Below are 25040 nucleotides of genomic sequence, written 5' to 3'. Positions count from 1 at the left end.
TTATGCTGGAACTTTCCGTGTTCTGGAGTTCCAACATAATATGCTGGAAATTTATACGTAGGAGCTCCATAATCCAGCATAAGCATGGAACTTTCCGTGTTTTAGCAAAATAGTGACTATTTTTTAGTGACTTTGCAAACGCTGGCTATTTTTCAATTACCAGTCCGAAAACTAGCTAACCCGTGCTATTTTTACGTTATTGTCTATACAATGTGGGATTAGTAATCTGAAAAATAAAACCTGTTACAATATATTAAAATACTTCCAATTTCTAAATTTTCTTGAGAAAAATACCCTCCATAGCCCCTCAAAATTTTAATAGCCCATGTTTTTTTCTACTTACACGAAATGGCCCTTCGGCCCAAACATATTGCATCTAATAGCCTGAAATGTCTATTTTGTATAGTGACAGTCTATTTTGTATAGTGACAGTCTATTTTGTATAATGACAGTCTATTGTATATAAATTGTATAGTGGCAGTCTATTTAGTATATTTTTGTACAGTGACAGTCTATTTTGTATATATTTTGTATAGTGCCGGTCTATTGTATATAAATTATATAGTGACAGTCTATTTTGTATATTTTTTGTATAGTGACAGTCTATTTTGTATATTTTTTGTATAGTGACAGTCTATTTTGTATAATGACAGCCTATTTAGTATATATTTTGTATAGTGACAGTCTATTTTGTATATTTTTTGTATAATGACAGTCTATTTTGTATAATGACAGCCTATTTAGTATATATTTTGTATAGTGATAGTCTATTTTGTATATTTTTTGTATAGTGACAGTCTATTTAGTATATATTTTGTATAGTGACAGTCTCTTTTGTATATATTTTGTTTAGTGACAGTCTATTGTATATAAATTGTATAGTGACAGTCTATTTAGTATATTTTTGTATAGTGACAATCTATTTTGTATATATTTTGTATAGTGATAGTCTATTTTAGTATATTATTTTATATAATAACAGTCTATTTTTGTATATATTTGTTATAGTGACATGTAGGCACATCAGAAGAAAAAAGGCCGTGTAATTAAAACCTTCCACCCAATCCCTTGTTGTCTTTCCATTCACCATTAATTTCTCTCATTTTCAAAGTTTAGAACATATTCGGATAATTTTCCATAGTCTCATCCGATTGACCGGAGTCGACTGTGGTCGGAACATATACTGCAATTTGTTTTTTTCTATTCTCTACTCCATAGCCTCTCTCCTCCACAAAACAACCCTTCTCATCAGTCCCAAAAATAGTAAAAAAACTTTGCCGGAGTTTGGTCGGAGAATATCCATCCGATGACGCGTCTCTATCTTCTTACTCATGTTTATGCCGATGTCTCAGCCTCATATGATATTTTCAATGAAGAAGCAGAAGAAAATAGAAGCAGCAACAGCAAATTGGTGACATAAAATTTGGACCATTACGAAGAATACTATCAAGAAAAATTCAAGGCAACAAATGCAGATACATTTTTTCTTAATTCTCCACCTTGGTATACTTCTTTAGATCCACATGCAAGGCTAAAGAGAATAAGAATTTTATATTATCCAGCTTATAATGTTGACTCTTTAAGACCATTTGCTTACCATGCACAGAGGAAAGAAATTTCAAATAGATATGACATTGAAACACTTCCATCAAGCTTTAATAGGACCTTACTGGTTTAAGCTCAGCAAGGCATATTCACAAACATAGAGAGACATGGAATATCTTTATCGTCCTCTACATTACATATATAAAACCCCAGTGCAAGAAACCCTTCTTTTTCAGCGTTGAACGAAACTCAGGGCTTTACCAACTTTCATCAATCATTTTCTTTACTTTCAGACCAATAAAATTCCAAGGGACCTATATCTCTGATAAACACATTTCATTCCTTCTATGCCAATAAACTTGACCTTCTTTCCCTTTTCAAACCATCAGAAAAAAATTAACTACTTCCATCTAACAATTCAAATAATCATAAGTTAGTTAGTACTGCCTAATACTATTTCATAATTAACTGGGTATTGTACCAACTTATTATTTCTTTCATACCATGATCTTAAACAGTTTTTTTCTTTTAAACTGGCTGGTTTTAAACCTTCTATGCTTTTTCCTAAAATTAATTACTCAATAGGCCAAGAATTAACACCAGAGCAAGGGGAAAAATTGAAGAAGCTAAAATCAAAAATGAAAAGAGGTGGATTGCTTGTTGACAAGGAAGCTTCGGAGTTTGGAAACTATAATTGATGGGTTGAAACAGTAGATGATGGCGGTGATTGAAGCGGCGGAGTCGGCAGTGAGGTCTGTCTTTCCAGCCATGGCGTGGTCGCCTCTCTTTCTGCATCTATCTTTGCAAATCTAAGCCTCTTAGTTGAGTACTTTTGGGCAAGGCACTAGAATTACTTTTGGGCTATAAAATGTATATTGTAATTTTTGGGCTACCGGGTGATTATATTTTGGGCCGATGGGCTATAAATGAATTTTGCTCAATTTTCTTAGTATGACCGTTCATTTATTTTAGAAGGAATAAGTACTAATTTAGAGCAAAGGTGGATAAGATAGCAAGAACATTTCATGGTGTAGCAATATATCTTACTTTTGGCCCAAAGTCTTGACCCAAATAGCAAAATTAAGGCTTTAAGAACCTCTTAAATAATGTCCTGCACTAGAAACAGTGTTCCTTGTACAACTCATCTTTTCACAAATATTGGTTTCTAATATTTCAACATTGCCATTCTCCCTAGCAGTGGAATAGTCAATCTGCCTTCACTCAAAAAGAAAATGGCTTAGATTAGGCATTCCGTTTAGATATCTTCATTGTTGTCATGAAGAAATTAGTCCAACTTCACACTAAATATAATATCTGCACATACCATTAGTGGCAAAGAATAGAGATAGGACGTATTGGACATACTCTACTGACCACAAAACTGATCCTAAATCACACACGCACGCAATCAAAGATGTAACAGTACAGTTCATGTATGACAAAGTTGCCGACTGATCCTGCTTGCATATCTTGACGTAAAAAGCTCCAGCTTATTCCAATGAATGCCAAAGAAGTGATATATATGGGCATGACTAGTGAAAATAGACAGTATCCATGTACTAAGAAAGGGCAACGGATATAACTTTCCCTGAGACAGTTACTATTTGGAGCATACTCAAGATCCTGTACATAGAAAACATTATCACCTTAAAAGATAGAGAGGGAACAAAGGACAGTTATATGAACGGTGAAAGATTAATATATATACAAGAAAAACTGACTTAAACTCTTGGATAGCGAGAGCCCCCTTTCTTCCGGAGGAACTCAGGGATCTCTACTGAACCACCTTCAAGGAAGGATGAAGGTCGTCGGTTAATCCCAGGTGTAGCATCTCCCTGTGCTAGCTGGTTTCCCTGTAACATCATAATGAACAAATTATACAAGATGCCCAATCAATACACAGGATTTTCATGAGCAGACACATGCAAAGAGAAGGTGAAAGAGAGGAATACCTGGACGGGCCTCCCATCACTTTCTTCTTGGCGCTTAAAACCGGTGGCAATTAGGGTTATACTGACCTGCATCATGAGAATAAGGATGCGAGTGACCATGATTCAAGATGAATATCGGTCACGGGTTCAGGGAAAGAGAGCTTGAAACTAGCAAGTAGAAAGATTATGAGTAATGACAACTGAACAGTGATACCACCCTCATGGGTGCTGTAACATTACTAGAACCTATTTATGTTTGCCTTAGAATGAGTATTTGGTGTGAAAAAATAAAGACCAATTTGAAAGATGAGAGTAGGTTCGAGGAGGATCAAAAGACTGATTCTCGATCCCCTAAAGTTTGTTTTTGTTCCCCAATTTTAAACACTTGATTTACCAATTAGAAAGAAAGCCTTTCTTATACTTCGTCGATGTTTGACTTCTAACCAGATAAGCTGCTTCTTGGAAGTACTAACTTTGCATGACAAATTCTTTCAAGTTGTTCTACTGTCTGACCAATTTCTTTTACATAAATTCCTTTTTTCTTTGAAAACTGCAAGTAATATGTCTTTTCATAATATCAAAGAATAATCTCAAAAGTAAATTCAGAATCAGACTTGTTATGCAAGTGAAATCGATTGCTAATGCTTTCTCCTAGTAAAGGAAATCAACTAGTTCAGGTTTTACAGTTGGAACTACTTTTATGCTGTTTCAAGCATTAAAAGCTTCTGATATTCAAAACCAGGCCCATTGTAATTTTTTAACATAGAGATCTTTGCTAGTTATTTTAGCATATTATCGTCTAAATAAAAGCAATATTATCTTAGTGATAGGAGAAATTAATGTACCTGTCCATTTAATGATGGGTCTATTACAGCTCCAAAAATGAGGTTGGCACTTGGATCAACAAGGTCATATATAACTTCAGCTGCAGCATTTACCTAGTGAAGTTCCACAAGTACATACAAGTGTATGAAAAGACTTCAAAAGTTGGATAATTCATGAATTAACATCATTGACAATATATCTACAAACATAAAATATTTTGAACGCATCCAATTAAAATTTAAACTATACATAAATAGAATTCTGCAACCTGGAGGTTCAAAAACAATAACCGTGCGCCTGAAATGGGAACACTTTGATTCCATAATTGTGATAAACTGATCCATCTGATCATCACTATACCATAAGATAGGGATGAAATGATGATGATGATAATGTGGCTATATGAATTTAGATAAATAAGCAGTCATCTCTGCTGAAGAGAAGTAACAAGTACGCAGACAGGTAGACGAGGAGCATAGGCCAGTTGATGTTCTAGAGAACAAGCCTCATGCGTCATTAAATAAAGATTCTCTCTAATTTTTTCCATTCCTAGGAAAAATCACTCAGGGAAATTAATGAAAAAAAGACTCATACAACTATTTATACATGATATGTTCAACACAGAATTTTCTTTACTAAAACCAGTAAAAACCTGTTGGTGGTCTTGTCTGCATTTTGTGAATATGTCTCATCCCTTTTCAGGCATGAGGTGCATCCCATGGTAAATTTTTTTTTTTTTTGTGTGTGTGTGTGTGTGTGTGTGTGAGAGAGAGAGAGAGAGAGAGAGAGAGAGAGAGAGAGAGAGAGAGAGAGAGAGAGAGAGAGAGAGCAGGGTGGGTACCTCAAATAATGTCAAATCGCTACCACCGGTTATATTCCACACAATTCCAGTAGCTCTCTCTATGCCAATGTCCAACAAAGGCGATTGAACGGCATTCAATGCAGCATCTCTGGCTCTGGTCTTACCTGCAATATCAACCCAATAACATCATATCTAACCGTAATACATTCTCAACAAAATAATTTCCCTGGAACAACCTCAGTATTAAGACTAACTAATTGAGAAGTAAGAAAAACCATGTGTGGCCATACATATATCGGGAACCGTGATCAACTTTTGCTCCCCGTAACCTGCTAGAACTCATAACTTACAGCAGCAACAACAACAACTATGCTTCAATCTCAAGCTAGTTGGGGTCGGCTGTATGGATCTTCAACATAATAAATGTTCTGTTTGGGTCATTGACCCAAAAAAATAGATGCTCTGTTTGGGTCCATAACATTTCAATACTAACACAAGGGGTTCTCTAACATACTCTAGTAGTTATATCTCTAATACTCTGAGAAGGTTCTTTCAGATGGTTATATCTGCAATCCTACTTCTGTCAGGAACATTTTTTTTTTTTTTTTTTTGCTTCCATAAGTTACTTCTATCGGAAAATTGAGGACAAGAAGCAGTGGTATCAAACACAACCTCTACAAAATTAAGTATAAAAACAACCACTAAAATGAGTGATTTACTAGAAAATGAAAGTACAAAGTTCATGCCTATTGAATAAACATTCGCACCTAGACTTCCTTATTGCTTTATAAACACAAAAGATAAATTTACAACAAAAGTTTGGGGGTTTATAGAGTAAATAGATGGATAACCTAAAGTTACACTGAGATACTAGCTGGCAGCCACAGATATCAATCTGTTACTCCTATTACATATCACATTATCTTCTAGGGATAACTGTGAGCTTTAGATCTCTGGTTAGAGAATCCTTAATTTGTTTTAAAAGACAATTATCTAGTATCAGGATGAAATGGAACCTACAGAGAGCAGAATGGATACAAAGGATTCATATAGACAAACCCAACTAGTTTGGGATTGAGGCATGGTTGATTGATATAACATCATCTGTTAGGAAAAATACAAGCTCAAACCGGATCCTGAAAACATCTGCGAAACTTAATCCTGAGCGCACCTTTTTTTTTTTGACAAACTAAACTTATCTATTTTCAACTTGGCATATTGATGTAACGGTTGGAGGCTCAAAATATGTCAACGGTTGCACATTCGAACAAGAAGAAAGGCACTGCTGAAAAGACATTCTATCTTGGCAGTTTCCTTCTTTAATATATTTCATCGATATATCTCCATCAACAGACAACATTTGTACAATCATACAAAGACATCAATGGTGACAATGTGGCTTAACATGATGTGAAAGTTATGGGAGCATATGTAAGTTTACGTTAGAAAAGATGAAATTAACATATGAGGAAAAGATACTACTCCAGTTATCTTCGCAAAAGATTGACTAGTAAAACATTGTAGTCTAATGTTTGTCATCCACAGCGGTCAAAGACAATCGGAAGGAGAAGGTAAAAGATAAATAATTAGATTATCAGAAAGTTTTTGTTTCAAGTTTCTCAACATTGCAGCCCTCTGGGTTGTCAGTATGCCATTTTTCTTTAACATGACTTCTGATTATAGGTTTCATCATCGCGTAAAGCCATTTAAAGCATTTAATTGCTTACTAATATATAAAGAAACTTCACTCAAGGAACTGCAAAGGGATTAGGAAAACAGTAAGTTAAACATGTGACTCAGTGGTTCAGAATGGGGTTTGCTATTCATTTACAGAGGCTCCATTAGTCCAAATAGTGAACTGAAATAAGGAGACTGGATTTGTATGTGTTAAAGTGAAAGAGCGAGTGAAAGCACAAGTAATCTTATGATACTGCCTTATCTAGCAACAGATGGTTGTGACATTCAATTCAAGGTTTGACAGCATATTACCATTTATCAGTAGGATCACTCTGCAGTATACCATTTGGTGAATTAGTTTTGTACTTGGAAAATTGCTGTTTTATCTTGGTTAAAATGATGCTATCAGGGAAACGCTGAGATGTGTGATTACATTGAGAACAACTACTACGAGTCAACTTTCGCCTTTTTTAATCTCTTTTGACTTTAGGGGTACAGATAATAATTCAGAAGTATAGGCTCCGCTCTGTCTCCATCTCAAAAGGCCACATCATCACATTCTTAGTCATCTCACATACACATAAAATTATGAATTAAATGGTAACCGACATAAAGTAATGGTCCACTCCACCAACAAAATAACATCCTGAACTTACCTGTAGCAGTTCCTATTCCCATCAATGAGGAGCCAGCATTTGCCATAATAGCACGCACATCAGCAAAATCCACATTTACAAGCCCAGGAATCTGTAGTTCATGTAGACATACTGTGAATAAATCATTACAGTCTAAGATATTTCCCCACTTAACAAGGGCATTTGCTCCAAAGCAAATTCAGTTCATCACATAACCAAAGAACAAACGAAAATATCAAAAGCTGAAATTGAAGCTACATATTACACTGCAGGGGTTCAGATGCATAAAAAGATGAATGGGCATTTTGGGAAATGGGAACAGATATTTCATCCTTGGGCTAGTCAAATAAGATTTATTAGACCCGTTGCTTTATAAATCCATACAAGGGTCATATGGTATGATTCTGAAGCTTGTGGAGATACATGAGCATAGGAAGTTACATGTTGATACCAAACTGAATGGAGGATAATACATCATAATTTATTTAGAGAACATCATCAACACCCCATAGTCTCTCCAAATGTTTCAAAACCAAGACATAAACCCTGTAGGGAGATTCATACAATTACGGTTAACGATTTGACTTCTGGAAATGAGGGATAAGAAAGCAACTTATAGGATTAGAAAAGAGAAAAACTTTGTGATAGAGGCGGGAATTGCCATATCCTATCCCTTATACCTTGTTCAAGTATACCAGAAAGAACAAGAAAAAAACCAACACCAACGTTACTGGGCCAGTCCAAGAATATGAATTACTAGGTTTCAGTGTATTTTTCCAGGTCTGAACCAGAACCCATTCTGTCAATTACATGGGCTGGGCTTGAAAGCTCGTCATTCTCTCTTCCTTCACTGTCTCTTCTTCTCTTTTCAGGGGCAGGCGGGAAAAACTGCTAGTATCATCTCACTTTCAAAGCAGTTGCCCCAAAATTGGATGAAAATGTCGTTCTTTTAAAGTTATATACCACAGCACATATGCACTATATTACTATCAGCTACTTGACATCACCTTGCCTCTCTACTCCTTCGGGGTAGGGGTAAGGTGTGCGTACACACTACCCTCCCCAGACCCCATTAATGGGATTTTACTGGGTTGTTGTTGTTGTTGTACTTGACATCACCAAATAAAAACAAATTAAGATGCACTCTACTGGTAGCAGACATGGATTATTCGGATATAACTGAGTACTGACGACCTACTCTAGGTAAGAAGGTAGTGATTGTCAGCATATAATTGAGCAACTGATGACCTACACCTAGATGAAAATGTTAGATATTTGTAAACTAAAAACAAATCAAATGCACAAATGTGAATTATAGGAGAACTTCTGTGTCAACTCCCCATGTAAAGAAAAGAATTTGTACTGTAGTTAAGTACCAGTTGTTCGAAAGAAACTTTTTTTGTAAACAAAGTAAAATTATTCCAAGAGCAAAATATTAGGTTTCTAAAAGGAGGATAACATATGAAACAGCATCATGTAATTCACAGCTCAAAATATTTAGGGACACTACAAAGAGGAAAGATAAGGCACATGAATGAAAATTTCTGCATGTAAAGGATGATTGGAAAAAGCGACTGAACTTCAACTTCTCGGCAAACAATGCAGAGAGCAGAGCGGAAACAAAAGAGTGGGAGAACTCAGCATTAATACCGTAATTATATCAGAAATACCACGAACTCCTTGCCGAAGAATATCATCAGCCAGGTTAAAAGCTTCAGTTACAGGAGTTGATGCGGAAACAGCAGTCAATAACTTGTCATTAGGAATAACAATCAGAGTATCGACATTTTCTCTCAAAGCTGCAATTCCTTCTTGGGCTTGAACTGCTCTTCTTCGTCCCTCAAAAGAAAAAGGGGTTGTGACAATACCAACAGTTAAGATACCCATTGACTTGGCAATTCCTGCAATTATAGGGGCCCCACCAGTCCCAGTTCCTCCACCCATTCCAGCCTGCACATAACATTTTGGATCTCACACACACACAAAAAGAAAAAAAAGAAGGCAGCCAGGTGCACAAAGTAGTGCGTACTTGGGAAGTAAAAGAAACTAAGTAGTGAACCGTAAGGCCAAAAAAAATAATGGAAAGTTAATTCTGAATATAGCAATATGCAGATCATCTCATATTTAACTTTTACACAGCTTCTGGATAATACACATCGTGATGGACGATATCAATTATCTTACACATATAGTTTCGTGAGGATATCGTTTAAGGCTTGGCATTCCAAAAAGTCTCAGGACCAAAAATCTAAGCCAGAACAGAAAATTACATTTTATTCTAGAATAAAATATTCCTTTTGATAAGTACTGTAAAGTAAATATGTGCTCAATGTAAGAATTCTCACTGAGTTTCAGACACCATTCAAACTTTATATAATCTGGGAACAGACTACGATTTCTATTAAGTCGCTCAAAGAGAAGTTCACCATTTTGCTTATACCCCTGGAAAAATTCGCCCTCCGCTTGAGCCTTCAAACACAATGCTTGGCGAAATTTCAGTATTTTCCAGACATCATACAACTTTTGAGATAATCCATCATGCATAATCAGGCTGAAGTTCTCATAAATGGATTAAAACTAACAAAGGGGCGGAAATGGCCCTATTATGCATATAAGCTAAACATAAAGACTCCGGTTTCTTGGTAATGACTGAAATACCTGTCTGATCATCAAGGCAGTGTGAAAATATCAAGAATGCTTCTCTGAAAGTTTTTCCCTCCCTTTGCATGGATGACCTAGTCAAACCCGATCATTTCTCATCCTATTATCCAGCATCCAGTTCACCTAATCGACTAATTTACATTAATGCCTGGCGTCCAACCTAGTCTCCAAAACTGAGACTCAAACTAATGATTTGACACGTCGAGAGTTCATCCTCGAAATTTATACTCTTTGATTCACTAGGTAGAATATATAGTATATTTTTACGGACCTATTAGGATTCTGAAGTTGTGAAATCAGAGAAGCCTAAAGGAATGAAGTGGGACAATGCAACACGACTTCAGCAATTAGTAACAGGGAGAATGAACTTTGCGCTTAAAGACAGATACAAGGGTTATTTCCCTTCTTCAGCCATTATTTTACCATTTCCAGAGGCTTTGAGGTGAGAGGGGTCATATGTTAAGAAAATCAATTCTAATTAACTTGCCCTTAATTTGAAGATCATATTGGGGATTCTGCATGCTATCACTAATTCATGATGATTATATGCGATTAAGAGAATCTATTTCAGTTGAATCTGTCCCAAATATCTTTTACTAGTTTCAATATGATCCTGAGGGACAGAAAGGAAGCACTGTATCACCAAAGCAGTATCTATTATCGATGAAAAATATGAATCAAAAAATGTTGTATAGCAGCATATGATAACTACAACGTCATACAAAGAAAGATAGGAAAGAGCATAGAAGTAAAGTTAGTATAAAAATAAAGCTAAACACCTATCTCAATGAACTTATTGTCCTAAACAGAAGCTGAACTTACAGTCACAAAAACCATATCTGCACCACGAACTGCATCTTCAATAGCTTCCTTGCTTTCTTTGGCAGCATTCATTCCTATATCTGGATTACCACCTGCACCAAGTCCTCTGGTGAGCTCTTGGCCTATAGGCAATCGATGCTCAGGAAACGCAGGTGACATCCTGATTGCCTGAATATCAGTATTCACAATCCAAAACTCCACACCATTCATAGAGCTCTCAATCATACGGTTAACTGCATTTGATCCACCGCCTCCTACACCGACCACCTTAATTTTAGCCTCATTGAAATTCTTCAAGCTTGACGAGTCCATTGATCTCTCAGTGACACCTCCACCAGAGCTTTCTTGTTTAGAGGTAGTAAAAGTATCATTTCCTTCACCTCGAAGCATCGAAATTTCAGGATGCAAATTTAGAAATGAGTCTTTACTTTGATAATTGTTGAACCTATGTGAATTAGCTGAACACTTGAAATGTGGCCAACTTGAAATACCCTTTTGGTTAACACCCAAGAATCCATTTTTCTCATCATGCATTTTCAAAGGGCAAAATCTTTTCCCAAGAACAGCTAATAACCCATTTTGCAATCGAATATCAGGAGGTATACACACAGCTGATGTACAACTAGCCATACCCAAAAAATCCCAGAACCAGAAATCAACTTAACCTGATAATTCCACCAAAAATATGACAACCCCACTTGACTATGTCTGAATTTGAGTCTAAAATTTTCTTTCAGCACCTGCCAATTTTTTTGGAAAAAAAAAAAAAAAACAAACAGATATAATCAGGGGAAAGGGGTTCAATATTCACACTAATTCAAAGTGAGTCAACACATTAAAATGGCAGGAAATGGGGATAACATAAACCAGAAAGGCAAAAGAGAAAGCTGTAAACTTTGCAGATAACTAGCATTTTTCCTGATAACAAAAGCAAGCATCTTTAGAAGAATTGAAAAGCTTAAAATTGCAGAAATTATAGCATGATTTTGAAACAAATGTAAAGCTATAACTTGAGCAAGAAATTAAAAAATGGAACAAAGAAAGAGAAAGGTAAATGGCACCTATGTTTCCTGTGGGAGTTCTGAGAGATTCTTGGAAGCAAATGCAGAAATACTCGCAGCATTTACAGTGAGTGATAGAGAAGTTTTAGTAGGCTAGAGGGTGCACGAAAAAGGGGAATTTTTTGGTACTAATATTTGCTATTGTAGTTGTGCTAGAATAAGAAGCAGGAATTTGGCAATTTCTCTTTCTTTTTTGTTAGTTTCTGCGAAGTAGGAGAGTGCCATTTGATAAATATCTGCAGATTCTACCAAAACTTATTTGTAAAATCCTTCACACGAATTGCTTGAGAATCACCCTAACTAGGGGTGCCCTTCTTTTGCTTTTTTTCCAATGGAAGTACTAGTTCGTGATTGGGCTAAGAAAATTGGGAAGATTTGACATTAATTTTCACAAAGTACTACAATTTAGAGTTTAATTACTATATGTGACCTATATTAGGGGTGCATACAAAATATACAATTGTATCTGCTTACTTACTAAGCGGGTGATTTAACCAACTTAGCTATTAGAGCTTGTTGTTCTTTTTTTCGGTTCAAAATAATTGATTTGCTATAGGTAATTTCGTACTATAGGTTGATTTGCTATAAAATTTAAATATAGCCACGAATGGTAATTTTCTGAAAGTATAACTATAATTGATATATATATATGTTTACCCGAAAAACGGATAGAGTTGAATTTGTACGTAGTTCTAAGGATATATGATATAACTTGATACAAACCGTAGGGATAAATAGAAATATTGAATATGGGTTGTAAAGAATACGATATAAACAAGGTAGGAAAGAAGATGATTTTTAGGACTCAGCACAATGGACCAATTGATGAAGCTTACAAGAACAATTCTCGAATATGGAACAATATAGTGCTTGAATTACAATGTAAGTAAAAAACTCGGTCCTTACAGAAATGATAATTATCCCCTTTATAGTAAAGGGATCTTACTTTAGATATAATTAAAAATACATAGTGGGAGACCCATGGTAAATCAGCTTTTCCACAATTCCTGCCAAGATTCTCCCCTCTAGTGGGATTGTAACGGCTCTTGTCTATGAGCTCGATATTGACTCGAGTTCTAGATCTTGACTCGAGCTCGATTCTGACTCGGATCCTTAAATTGATTTTGGGTCAATGTTGGTCGGTCTCTGGATCATAAGCTCGATAACTTTACTTTGTATCATAGTTCGATTTGGACTCGAGTTTGATAATGATATCGAGCTCGACATTGATCGGTTCCCCGGGCTCGAAGCATGTTTGTTCCATCTTCGAAACCCATCTCGAAGTCTTACTTTGATTCATTATGTTTCGAACTCGATCAATCGTACGAAGGCCGAAATCTATTTTGACCGTATACAGATAGTCCCCTCGTTTCTCTAGAAGAAAATGGTAAGAAACGATATGATTTTTCAACGGCTCGATCGGATTATAAGCTGACGTTTACATTGGGCTCGACCATGACGCACGTGATAGCTATCCCGTCGATTTAGTCTTTCAAGGTATTTAATGTATGTCAGACGGTGGTCGGCCACCGCTGATACTGAACCGCCATTGCTTTAACCTATAAATAACCCTTCCTTTTATCATTTATCACTTTTACATCTTCAATCTTCCAAATTTCCCAAGTTCTTTTTCGTATTCTTTGAGTTTATTCGCAAATTTGTGATTCCTCTTTGCAAAATTCTTCTTCCAAATTACCAAATCTTTGTCACCTTCTCTAAATCCAAAATGGTGAAGACATCAAAAATCGTCCCCCAAAAAGAAAAAGCTTCTTCTTCCTAATCCGCCGCTGACAAAACACCGGTGGATCCTCGTCCTGAGAAGTGCGTTCCGGTGATGTGTGTTCTTACCTCCGATTTCAAACTCGATAAAGGTTCGCCGGTTCTTGGCCGATGTGAGCCCGTATTGAGATATATTTGTTCGATAACCCGGGAGTACATCGAGCAGATAAAAAAAATTATAACTGGGAGAACAAAGAAATGGTAGTGCCGTCTCCTGAAAAAGATATTACTACTCACGTGAGAGGGTTTTTAAGCGTGTATACTTACCTTTTCACGTTAGGTCCCCTCGACCTTGTTATCATAGATTTTTGTCGTACGTACCTAATAACCCTAGGCCAGATACATCCTTCCTTTTGGCGGATCGTTATTTTGATCCGATATTTTGTGAGTAAAATCGAGGGGATGCCTTTCACCCTCGATCATCTTGTCCGATTATATCGTCCTTGCCTTTTTCGATGAGGGTTAATAAAGCCCTAACGTCGAGCTACCAAGGCTCTGTTCTCGAGTATAGACGAGGATAAGAATCGAGGCTGGATGGACAGGTTCGTTCGAGTAAGGACTTCGGACCTGATCCCAACCGAAAAGATGCCTTTTCCTGAGGAGTGGAACATGAAGCGTAAGTGTAATTCCGTTGTTATCTCCTATTATTTTGTTCTTTAATTTCTTTTCTCACCAATATTCCCCTTTTGTGATGCAGCGGTTCCCTGGATGCCTAGCGCAATGCCCGATTTCAAGAACTGGGTACGTGATCTGGTTTCGACCTCCTCATACGCCGAGTGCTCATGGCGCGACTTGTCAAAGGGCCGATGGGAGGCCAAAAATCACGGTAAGCACCTTTCTCGTATATTTTGGTAATTCGAATAAGATGTTTTTCACACACTTCAATAAAAAATTTCGTATGCAGGTATGGGCAAAGATGCGATTTTGAGGCCCTCATCCATCGAGGAAGAAGCTTCGGCCTCTGTCCCAAAGCCGGTGAAAGATAATAAGAGGAAAAGAGCCCCCGTCCTCGAAGATTAAAAACTGAAGAAGAGGACGGCTCATAAGCCAAACAAGAATACCATTTCTTTGATCGTAGAATCAGTTCTGCGTCTGAGGGATGAAAAAGAAGAAGAAGAAGAAGAAGAAGAAGAAGAAGAAGAAGAAGAAAACGATGGGTCTACACTGGCGGCCTGAACAAAGAAGACCACCGACGTTCCACAAGCAGCTGGATCGATGGTGGTTCATAAGGCTCCGCCTCGAACTGAGGATATATCATAGAGAGATTCAGACAGAGTCCCCGAGTTGCTGGAGATCGAAGATGTTTCCAATCGAAGCCGACAGATGGGGGATATGTCTGAAGGGGATCTTCCTGTATCTTTTCGAATCGAAGAGAATGCCCCAGATGATTCATTGGGGGCAGTATCAATCGAAAACTCGCCCACCTTCCCTGCTTTTTTCGCAGGGGCGATTCAGGAAGCCCAAGCTTTGGGGGTCCTCGAATTAGATAGGCCTCATGATGGATAGGATCCCTTTCGTGACCTGTTTATCGGCGTCGAAGACACTGCCGGTACAAGTGACGCATCTGATATTTTTCACGGAGTGCAGCAAGCATTGAATTAGGCAAGCCTTAAATTATATGGCGTTACCTTTAAGTTTTTTTTTCTGACTTTGTTTCTTCTTTCTTTGCAGGCCGCGGTAGTTCATCGAGAATCATGTTCTCGGTCCCGAACCGAGCTGCGTTGATACGAGGGCTTCAATGGGTTACGAAGGAGAGGAACTCCTTAAAACTCCTCTTGGGCCAAAAGGGAGAGGAAATAAAAGACCTCCAATCTGAGTTGGCCTGGGCTCACCTAGATCAGATCGATCTATCCGAGCAGGTAATAATACTTTTAAAAGCATATGGGCTTGATACCGGAACGATGGCTAATTTTTCGGTCTCACAGCTGCAACAAAAAATCGAGATGATCGGAAAACTCCGTGAAGATGTCAATGTGATAAGAGCAGAGTCTTTGAAGTGGAAAGAAGGAATAGACCGCTTTGCTGCAGAGAAAGAAACTGCTCGAGCCCAATTGTCATCGGCCGAAAACCAACTTCAAAAAATGAAGGAGAAAAGCTTGGTCCAAGCAGGGAGAATAGAGGAGCTCGAGCATCGGTTGGCCTCTGAACTTGCCAAGGTCGAATCTGACGCCGAAAAGGCAAAGGCTGATGCGGATGCACTCGTGGCCGTCTATCGGGCCAATGCTAAAGCTGCCCAGGTCCAAGCAAGAGAGGCAGTCGAGACCGCTGATACTCGAGCATACTAGGTCGCTGAACTTGCTAAATGCCGATCTCAGAGGGAGACCCTCGAGGAGATCCATGCTCGAGGTTTCGACCTCGCTGAAGAGATAAAAAGGGCCAAAGAACTCGAAGTTGATAATGAAGCCTTGGTTTCCGATGACGATGATGATGAGAATGATGATGATGATGGGAGTAAGAGCGGATGGGGAGCCCGATAGAGAAGAGACCGCTCCTGGGGATAACCGGGAAGCTTTGTCTTTAATTTTTATGTTGTAATCAATCATGTAAAAAATCTTGTATATATAAAAAATATCCCCTTTTGTCGACTTGCTTCTGTTTTGTTTTCTGTCTTGTGAAGATTTTATTCACTCCTTATGAATATTTTCACAAGGATTTAAGCAACTTGCTCAAAATTTTTAATCGAGTGAGCGCTTACTCAAACTTGAAATAAGGTAGCTCATATGCTTAGTAGTCGAGTTGAGTGATTGTTTGGACATAGGCTTACTCAAACTTGAAGCGATGTAGCTCTTAGGCTTATTAGTTGAGTCAGTGATTCAAACTCGAAGAAATATAGCCCGTAGGCGTAATGATCGAGTGAGTGCTTGCTCGAACTCGAAATAAAAATAGCCCGTAGGCTTATCAGTCGAGTGAATAATTCGAACTTGAAGTAATATAGCCCATAGGCGTAATGGTTAAGTGAGTGCTTGCTCGAACTCGAGATAAAAGTGGCAGCTTAGTAGTCGAGTGAATGTTTCTAACTCAAAGTAATGTAGCCCATAGGCATAATGGTCGAGTGAGTGCTTACTCTAACTCGAAATAAAAGTAGCCCGTAGGCTTAGTGGTCGAGTGTAACTCGAAGTAATGTAGCCCATAAACGTAATGGTCGAGTGAGTGCTTGCTCGAGCTTCTGTTTGCATAATAAATCTTGAAAGTAGAGGAATTTTTCTTGGATATAAGATATCGGTAACGAGGAGAACTTTCTTTTTACACGTGTGTTCATGTTTTGAGTCAGGGCTCGGGCCAACTACATGAGCACGGTTCATTTTGACTATTTGTCTCTTACAACTTTTCCTATTGGAACCCCGTTGTTACGAAATAACTTTCTTGCATCAGAACTTGATATATTTGAGGGATAATACCCCCCCCAATATTCGAAGTCGATTGTAAAGAGGCCTCGAATACTGTCGAATTATTTCCAAGTACAACACGATCATTGGTTGCCTCATTAAAAACCTTGCCGAAAAACCCATTTGGGAAAAAACCGATCTAAGGGAAAAAGAGTGCAACGCGTGCTTTCAGACCTAGGGCTTCGTATTGAAGGATCCATCTTAGCTCCTTATCGAGACTCCTGCAGGGGTTAGTTTCAAAATGTAAATGAATGTGGGAAGGTCGTACCTTAACAGTAGTATCGTTTTAGGTGTGACACATTCCAATTGCTTGATAGTTGTTTTCCGTTTGTAATACCGAGCTTGTATGATCCCTTTCCGACGTTTTTGAGAACCTGATACGGTCTTAGTTTTTCTTCTTTTGGATTTCGGGTACTGAGGGTGACTTTCCTTAGCACTAAGTCTCCAGATTTAAAATGGCGAAGCTTGGTTCTTCGATTATAGTATCTTTCAAGAGCAACTTTTGGACGGCCAATTGGACGAGAGCAGCTTCTTGCTTTTCATCCGATAATTCGAGGCTAGTGTTCATAGCCTCGTTAGTTGACTCTTCTGTTTTATACCGAAACCTAGCACTAGGTTCCCCGATTTCGGCTGGAATCAAGGCTTCAGAGCCATATACTAAGGAGAACGGGGTCGCCCCCGTACTAGATTTTGATGTTGTTCGATATGCCCAAAGAACTTCGGGTAGGATTTCTCTTTGTTTTCCTTTAGCGTCGTTCAACCTCTTCTTTAGGTTTTGAATGATAGTTTTGTTTGTTGATTTGGCATGTCGGTTCCCACTGGGGTGATATGGTATTGATAATATCCTCTTTATTTTGTGGTCTTCGAGGAATTTCGTCACTTTGCTGTCGACAAATTGTTTCCCATTATCACACACTATTTCGGCGGGTATCCCGAATCGACATACGATATGATCCTAGATAAAGTCTATAACCTCTTTCTCTCTCACTTTTACGAAAGCCTGTGCTTCAATCCATTTAGAGAAATAGTCAATCATAAATAAAATGAATTTAGCTTTACCTGGGGTCGATGGTAGAGGGCCGACGATATCCATTCCCCATTTCATAAATGGCCATGGGGTTAGGACTGAGTGAAGTTTCTCTCCTGGTTGATGGATCATTGGTGCAAACCTTTGACATTTGTCACATTTCCGAACAAACTCCTTTGTATCTTTGCCCATATCGATCCAATAATATCCTGCCCTGATTATTTTTCGGACTAACAAATCGGCACCGGAGTGATTCCCACAAGTGCCCTCGTGCACCTCACGTAGAATGTAATTGGCATCTTATGGACCTAAGCATACTGCTAATGGTCCATTGAATGTCCTTCGGTATAGCGTTCCATTTGTAGTTAACGTGATTCGAGCAGCTTTGGTTCGTAGGGGCCTCAAATTATTAGGGTCCAATGAGAGCTTTCCATTCTTTAAGTATTCAATATACTTATTTTTCCAATCCCAAGTTAAGCTCGTAGAATTTATCTCGGCATGACCTTCTTCGATCACGGATCTCGAGAGTCGAATGACAGTCCCCGAGATTAACTCACCTTTTTCGACCGATGATCCCAAATTTGCAAGTGCATCAGCCTCACTATTTTGCTCTCGTGGAACATGCTGCAAAGTCCATTCTTTGAAATGGTGCAAAGTGACCTGTAGTTTGTCCAAATACCTTTGCATTCTATCTTCTCGAACTTCGAAGGTTTTGTTTACTTGATTTACCACCAGCAAATAGTCACACTTGGCTTCAATGACTTCTGCTCCCAAGCTTGTAGCTAGCTCGAGACCTGCAATCATGGCCTCATACTCGGCCTCGTTGTTAGTCAACCTGGTAGTTTTGATAGATTGCCTAATAGTGTTACCTGCGGGTGGCTTTAAAACGATGCGTAGCCCGGACCCCTTCACGTTCGAGGCCCCATCCGTACAAAGGGTCCATACCCCCTATGACGTACCCGATCTCAATAAGATTTCTTTTTGACTTCGTGTATAAGGGTTGGCGTGAATTCAGCCACGAAGTCTGCTAAAATTTGAGACTTGATGGCTATACGAGGTTGATATTCGATATCGTACCCACTGAGTTTGACGGCCCATTTTGCCAATCGGCCTGATAGTTCGGGCTTGTGAAAAATATTACGAAGCAGGTAAGTGGTTAATACGCATATAGGGTGACATTGAAAGTACGATCTTAACTTCCTAGAGGCGCTTATCAGTGCAAGTGCCAATTTTTCTAGGTGCGGATATCTAGTTTCTGCTTCTCCTAAGGTACGACTTATATAATAAATGGGAAATTGCGTACCTTGCTCTTCTAAAACTAGTACATCGCTTACCGCGATCTCCGATACTGCCAAGTACAAGCAAAGTTTTTCGTCTGTTTTTGGAGTATGAAGTAGTGGTGGGCTCGATAGATATCGTTTTAATTCCTCTAATGCATTTTGGAATTTCGGGGTCCAAGCGAAATTGTTCTTCTTTTTGAGTAGAGAGAAAAATTTATGACTTCGATCTGACGATCTCGAAATAAATCGGCCTAAAGCTATAATCCATCCCATTAGCCTCTGTACGGCTTTCATGATGTCCACAATGGTGATGTCTTCGATGTCCTTGATTTTATCGAGGTTAATCTCGATCCCTCGATTTGACACCATGAAGCCGAGGAACTTGCCCGAACCGACCCCGAAAGCATATTTCTCGGGGTTGAGCTTCATGTTGTATTTCCTTAAAATCTCGAATGTTTCATGCAAATGGGTCAAATGGTCCTCTGCGTGGAGGGACTTAACTAGCATGTCATCAATATAAACTTCCATCGACTTACCTATTTGTTTTTCCAACATTTTATTTACTAGACGTTGGTAAGTAGCTCCTGCATTTTTTAGCCCGAAGGGCATCACATTATAACAATATGTTCCATATTTGGTGACAAATAAAGTCTTTTCCTGGTCTTTCGGGTTCATCTAGATTGATTATACCCGGAATAGGCATCGAGAAAAGTAAGGATCTCGTGGCCGGCCGTGGCATCGATCATGCGATCGATGTTGGGCAGCAGAAAGGAATCTTTGGGGCATGCTTTGTTCAAATCCTTATAATCTACACATATTCTAAGTTTGTTCCATATTTTAGGCACTACAACTACATTGGCTAACCATTCAGGATATTTCACCTCCCGAATGGACCCTATCTTGAGAAGTTTGGTTACCTTGTCCTTTATGAATGCGTGCTTAACCTCAGATTAGGGTCTTCTCTTTTGCTTCACCGTTCTAAACCTAGGGTCCAAGCTTAGCTGATGCATCGTTATGTCCGGTGATATCCCTGTTATATCTACATGGGACTAGGCAAAGAAATCAAATAAGAAATTGAATAAGTTTATACCTGAGTTCCGTGGTCAACCCCGTTCCCAGGTATACCTTCCGCTCGGGCCAGTGCTCGATTAGTGTGACTTGCTTCAATTCCTCAATTGTTGATTTGGTAGCGTTAGAATCATCGAGAATCACGAAGGATCGAGGGATCCTCTGATCATCATCTTCTTTGATCTTCTGATTATCTGGTCGGGTTAAAGCTGATATCTGTGATTGCTATTTGGTATCTCGTTCCCCTTTTGAGCCGGATCCCTTTACTGGCGAAGGCGAGGATATTGGATTCGCTTCCTCGACGATGAACATTTCTCTTACGGCCAGTTGTTCTCCGTACACTATTTTGACTCCTCCCGATGTTGGGAATTTAAGGACCTAGTGTAGGGTCGAAGGTACAACTCTCATGTTGTGGATCCATGGCCTTCCAAAAAGGGCGTTGTACCTCATGTCACCTTCGATTACGTGGAACTTTATTTCTTGGATGGTCCCAGCCACGTTTGTCGGTAGAACTATCTCTCTTTTGGTGGTTTCACATACCATATTGAATCCGTTTAGAACCAGGGTTGCAGGTATGACCAGGTCCCGTAAACCGAGCTGTTCTACGACCTTCAATCTAATGATGTCGGTCGAGCTACCTGGATCAATTAGCACACGCTTAACTTTAGTTTTATTCATAAGTACGGATATTACCATTGCATCGTTATGAGGGTGTATGACTCCTTCTGCATCTTCATCATTGAAGGACAAAGTTCCTATGGGTGTGAAATCCTGAGTTAGAGATCGCTTTTCTCTCATAATCGATGTCTTAGTGCATTTAAGCACCGGTCCCTGAGGGGTATCGGTGCCGCTGACGATCATGTGAATGACATGTTGTGATTCTTCTTGTTCGTTTTGCTTGCTGAAATCCTTGTTTTTAAAATGGTTCTTCGCCCTATCGCTTAAAAATTTTCGAAGGTGACCTTTGTCGAATAACCAGGCTACCTCCTCTCTTAGTTGCCTACAATCTTTCGTTCTGTGGCCATGGGCGCCATGATATTCACACATTTGATTGGGACTCCTCTGGCAGGATCGGCCTGCATGGGTCGAGGCCATTTAGTGTCTTTGATGCGTCCGATAGCCGACACGATGTCGGATGCATCGATGTTGAAGTTGTACTCTGATAACCGAGGCGCTTCCTTAGATCCGATAGGCCTTTCGAACTTACCTCTGCTCATGAGCCCCCGGGATCCTTGACCTCGATCATTTCTTTTGTTATTTTGTCTGGGGTTATGTCTCGATTCACCGATTCTGTGGTTTCCGTTATACGGTAGGTATCGATCCCTGATCGGACCTTGTTCTCGATTAATATCCCTTCGAGCAGCGGGTTCCGACCCCAATTGATCATCTTCGATCCTAATTTTTGATTGGTACCGATTGTGCATGTCGGCCTACGTGATGGCTCGGTATTCGATCAGGTTATGCTTCAACCGCCATGAAGCCGTTGAACTTCATTCGTTCAAACCTTGAGTGAAAGCCTGAACAGCCCAATCGTGTGTGACTTGTGGCAGATCCATTCGTTCCATTTGAAAACGAGATACAAACTCCCTCAGCATCTCGTTATCCTTTTGTCTTACCTTGAAGATGTCCGATTTACTTGTTGCGACCTTTATGGCGCCGACATGTGCTTTCACAAAAGAATATGCTAACATGGCGAATGAGTCAATGGAATTTGGTGGTAGGTTATGATACCAAATCATTGCTCCCTTCTAGAGGGTCTCTCCGAATTGGTTTAACATCACAGATCCGATTTTATCATCTTCTAAATCATTTCCCTTGATGGCACATGTGTAAGAAGTGACGTGCTCGTTGGGATCGGTCGTTCCGTTATATTTGGGAATTTCGGGCATACGGAATATTTTGGGGATTGGTTTTGGGGCTGCGCTCGAGGGAAAAGGTTTTTGCATGAATTGTTTTGAATCCAACCATTTTATCATTGGTGGAGCTCCCGGGATATGATCGACCCTGGAGTTATATATTTCTACTTTTTTATCATTGGCTTTGACTCACTTTGTGAGTTCCTCGAGCAATTTAGCAATTTCGGGAGTAGTCCCCGATTCTTGCTCTTTTAACTTCACTATGGCTGGCTCCGTTCTGTGGGTAATTTCTCGAGGTAGATTGGGCTCCGACCTGCTTTGTAGATGGGTTTGGCTATGCAACTGAGCTATTACTGCCTGTTGAGCTTGCAACATTTTGAAAATCATACGCAAGCTGACGCCATTTTCCTCAACATTATGGGTATCTCGAGCTGCAGACCGAGTGCCACCATAAATGTTATTTTCGGGTTCAGAATGTAGGTTCGCCTCAATGGACACATGCGAATTGATATCTATCGGTGCTCCGATTCGAGTTCCAACGGCGTTGACAAGTGGTCTTTCGGTACTGGGTGTCAAGTTATTGTTTTCGTCTTGAAGACCGGCTTCGTTGTCGATTGGTGAGGCCATTTGATTGGTAGTTAGTCATTGCTAATCCGAAATCTAAGATATTTTCGAAAACAAGTGCAAAACACAATGGTGTGTTTTTTGTAGATTCGTATTGAATAATCACTGTTATCCTTAGCCCCACGGTGGGCGCCAAACTATTTACCCGAAAAATGGATATAGTTGAATTTGTACATAATTATAAGAATATATGATATAACTTGATACAAACCGTATGGATAAATAGAAATATTGAATATGGATTGTAAAGAATACGATATAAACAAGGTAGGAAAGAAGATGATTTTTAGGACTCATCACAATGGACCAATTGATGAAGCTTACAAGAACAGTTCTAGAATATGGAACAATATAGTGCTTGAATTACATTGTAAGTAAAAAACTTGGTCCTTACAGAAATAATAACCATCCCCTTTATAGTAGAGGGATCTTATTTTAGATATAATTAAAAATACATAGTGGGAGACCCATGATAAATCAACTTTTTACAATTCCTGCCAAGATTCTCCCCTCTAGTGGGATTGCAACGGCTCTTGTTTATGAGCTCCATATTGACTCGAGTTATCGGTCTTGACTCGAGCTCTCGATCTTGACTCGAGCTCGATTCTGACTCGGATCCTTAAATTGATTCGGGATCAATGTTGGTCTGTCTCTGGATCATAAGCTCGATAACTTTACTTTACATCATAGTTCGATTTGGACTCAAGCTTGATAATGATATCGAGCTTGACATTGATCGGTTTCTCGGGCTCGAAGCATGTTTGTTCCATCTTCGGAACCCATCTCGAAGTCTTACTTCGATCCAATATGTTTAGAACTCGATCAATCGTACGAACGCCAAAATCTATTTCGACCGATATATATATATATATATGTGTGTGTGTGTGTGTGTGTGTGTGTGTGTCGCGTAATTTATTTATTTTTCTTTTAGACAAATTATATATTAACATGAATGCATCTCTAAATGTCAAGCGATCAACATATCTGCGCTCGAGTCCCCTCCTTTAAACTAGAGAATCTATTATAATTGATGATTTTTCACATTCAACAGATTTCTGTAATTTTTTTACATAAGTATGGTGTAAATATTGAATTAATCAATCTAGTCTGAACTGCATTTGAAAATATTTGTAGTGGTTAAATGTTTGTGTTAAAATACAGGAGATATAACCGAAGTAGTTACTCTAAAAAATCAATTAAATTGAGATACTAAAAAACAGAAATTGAAAGTGAAAATGAAAATTTCATATATATTCACTTTCGTTAAAATTTTACAAGAAACAACTATGATATAATATCCATTTGTAAACTATTCATTTATTTTTAAAATTCATATAGCAAATTCGTCTACCGCACAAAGTGAATTTTTTTTTTTTTTTTTTTTTTTTACAATTGTTACTTTCAAGTTGGAAAAAAATTAAAGTAAAAAAGCTAGAGCCATAGATTACGCATCTTTTAAAGACTATGGTTCATGTCGAGGAATTTCTCATCTTTTTAGCTTCATTTTGTCTATGCGTTGTTTCTCTTCAATTTAAATTGATTTGGTCAGTGTTTAACCTCAAAATCGGATAACAATTGAATTTGTTAGTGATTATAAAGACATGTGGATTAACTTGATACAAAGCGATAAATTAGATTGCAATTGAAATAAATAACGATAGATTAACCGTAAACCATGTGAGTTGGATGATTTCGGCTTAGGAAAGCATGTCACCCTTGAATTGAATGCACTTTATTTGACACCAAAATATCAAAGAGTAAGAACTCAGAAAATGTATTGCTTATCAGTATATGTTACAATGTATTTTATGAATTATCAAGTCCCCTTTATATATTAAGGGAGGCCTACCTTTTAAGGCATTGATTTATTGTTCCATAAAAGGCAAAAGTCCTTGATTTTGATGACCGTTGGTTCATTTTTTGATTTATTCCGTGATTTCTGCCATAATGACTGGTTAACGGCGAGAATTAAGGATCTCTGTCGGATGAGTTGGCAAAGCTTTCTTCGAGACCGTTAGAAATAGAACCGGTTATGCCTTCGATAAACTCGATGGCCAACAT

At 38.5% G+C, this 25040-nt stretch overlaps 2 protein-coding genes across 2 annotated transcripts; one reads left to right on the top strand and one right to left on the bottom strand.

Moving 5' to 3' along the window:
• Positions 1 to 2691: 2691 nt before the first annotated feature.
• On the bottom strand, positions 2692 to 12157 carry LOC104107370 (cell division protein FtsZ homolog 2-1, chloroplastic-like). Its single transcript, XM_009616159.4, has 9 exons — positions 11960 to 12157; positions 10899 to 11638; positions 9066 to 9365; positions 7437 to 7527; positions 5143 to 5267; positions 4322 to 4414; positions 3498 to 3563; positions 3267 to 3398; positions 2692 to 3168 (listed from the first exon to the last, which is right to left on the bottom strand). Exons 2-8 carry the CDS (start codon positions 11526 to 11528, stop codon positions 3267 to 3269), a joined length of 1437 nt encoding a protein of 478 aa, XP_009614454.1. The 5' UTR covers positions 11529 to 11638; positions 11960 to 12157; the 3' UTR covers positions 2692 to 3168.
• A 551-nt stretch (positions 12158 to 12708) lies between these two features.
• LOC138904415 (uncharacterized) lies at positions 12709 to 16215 on the top strand. The gene is made up of 3 exons (XM_070192913.1): positions 12709 to 12841; positions 15410 to 15975; positions 16054 to 16215. The coding sequence occupies exons 1-3, from the start codon at positions 12709 to 12711 to the stop codon at positions 16213 to 16215; spliced, it is 861 nt and encodes a 286-aa protein (XP_070049014.1).
• Positions 16216 to 25040: the final 8825 nt, after the last annotated feature.

This window comes from Nicotiana tomentosiformis, chromosome 2 (assembly GCF_000390325.3).
Source record: "Nicotiana tomentosiformis chromosome 2, ASM39032v3, whole genome shotgun sequence".
In the NCBI taxonomy this organism is placed as follows: domain Eukaryota; kingdom Viridiplantae; phylum Streptophyta; class Magnoliopsida; order Solanales; family Solanaceae; genus Nicotiana; species Nicotiana tomentosiformis.
The sequence above is the reverse complement of the archived record's forward strand: the minus strand, read 5'-3'. Positions and strand labels throughout refer to the sequence as shown.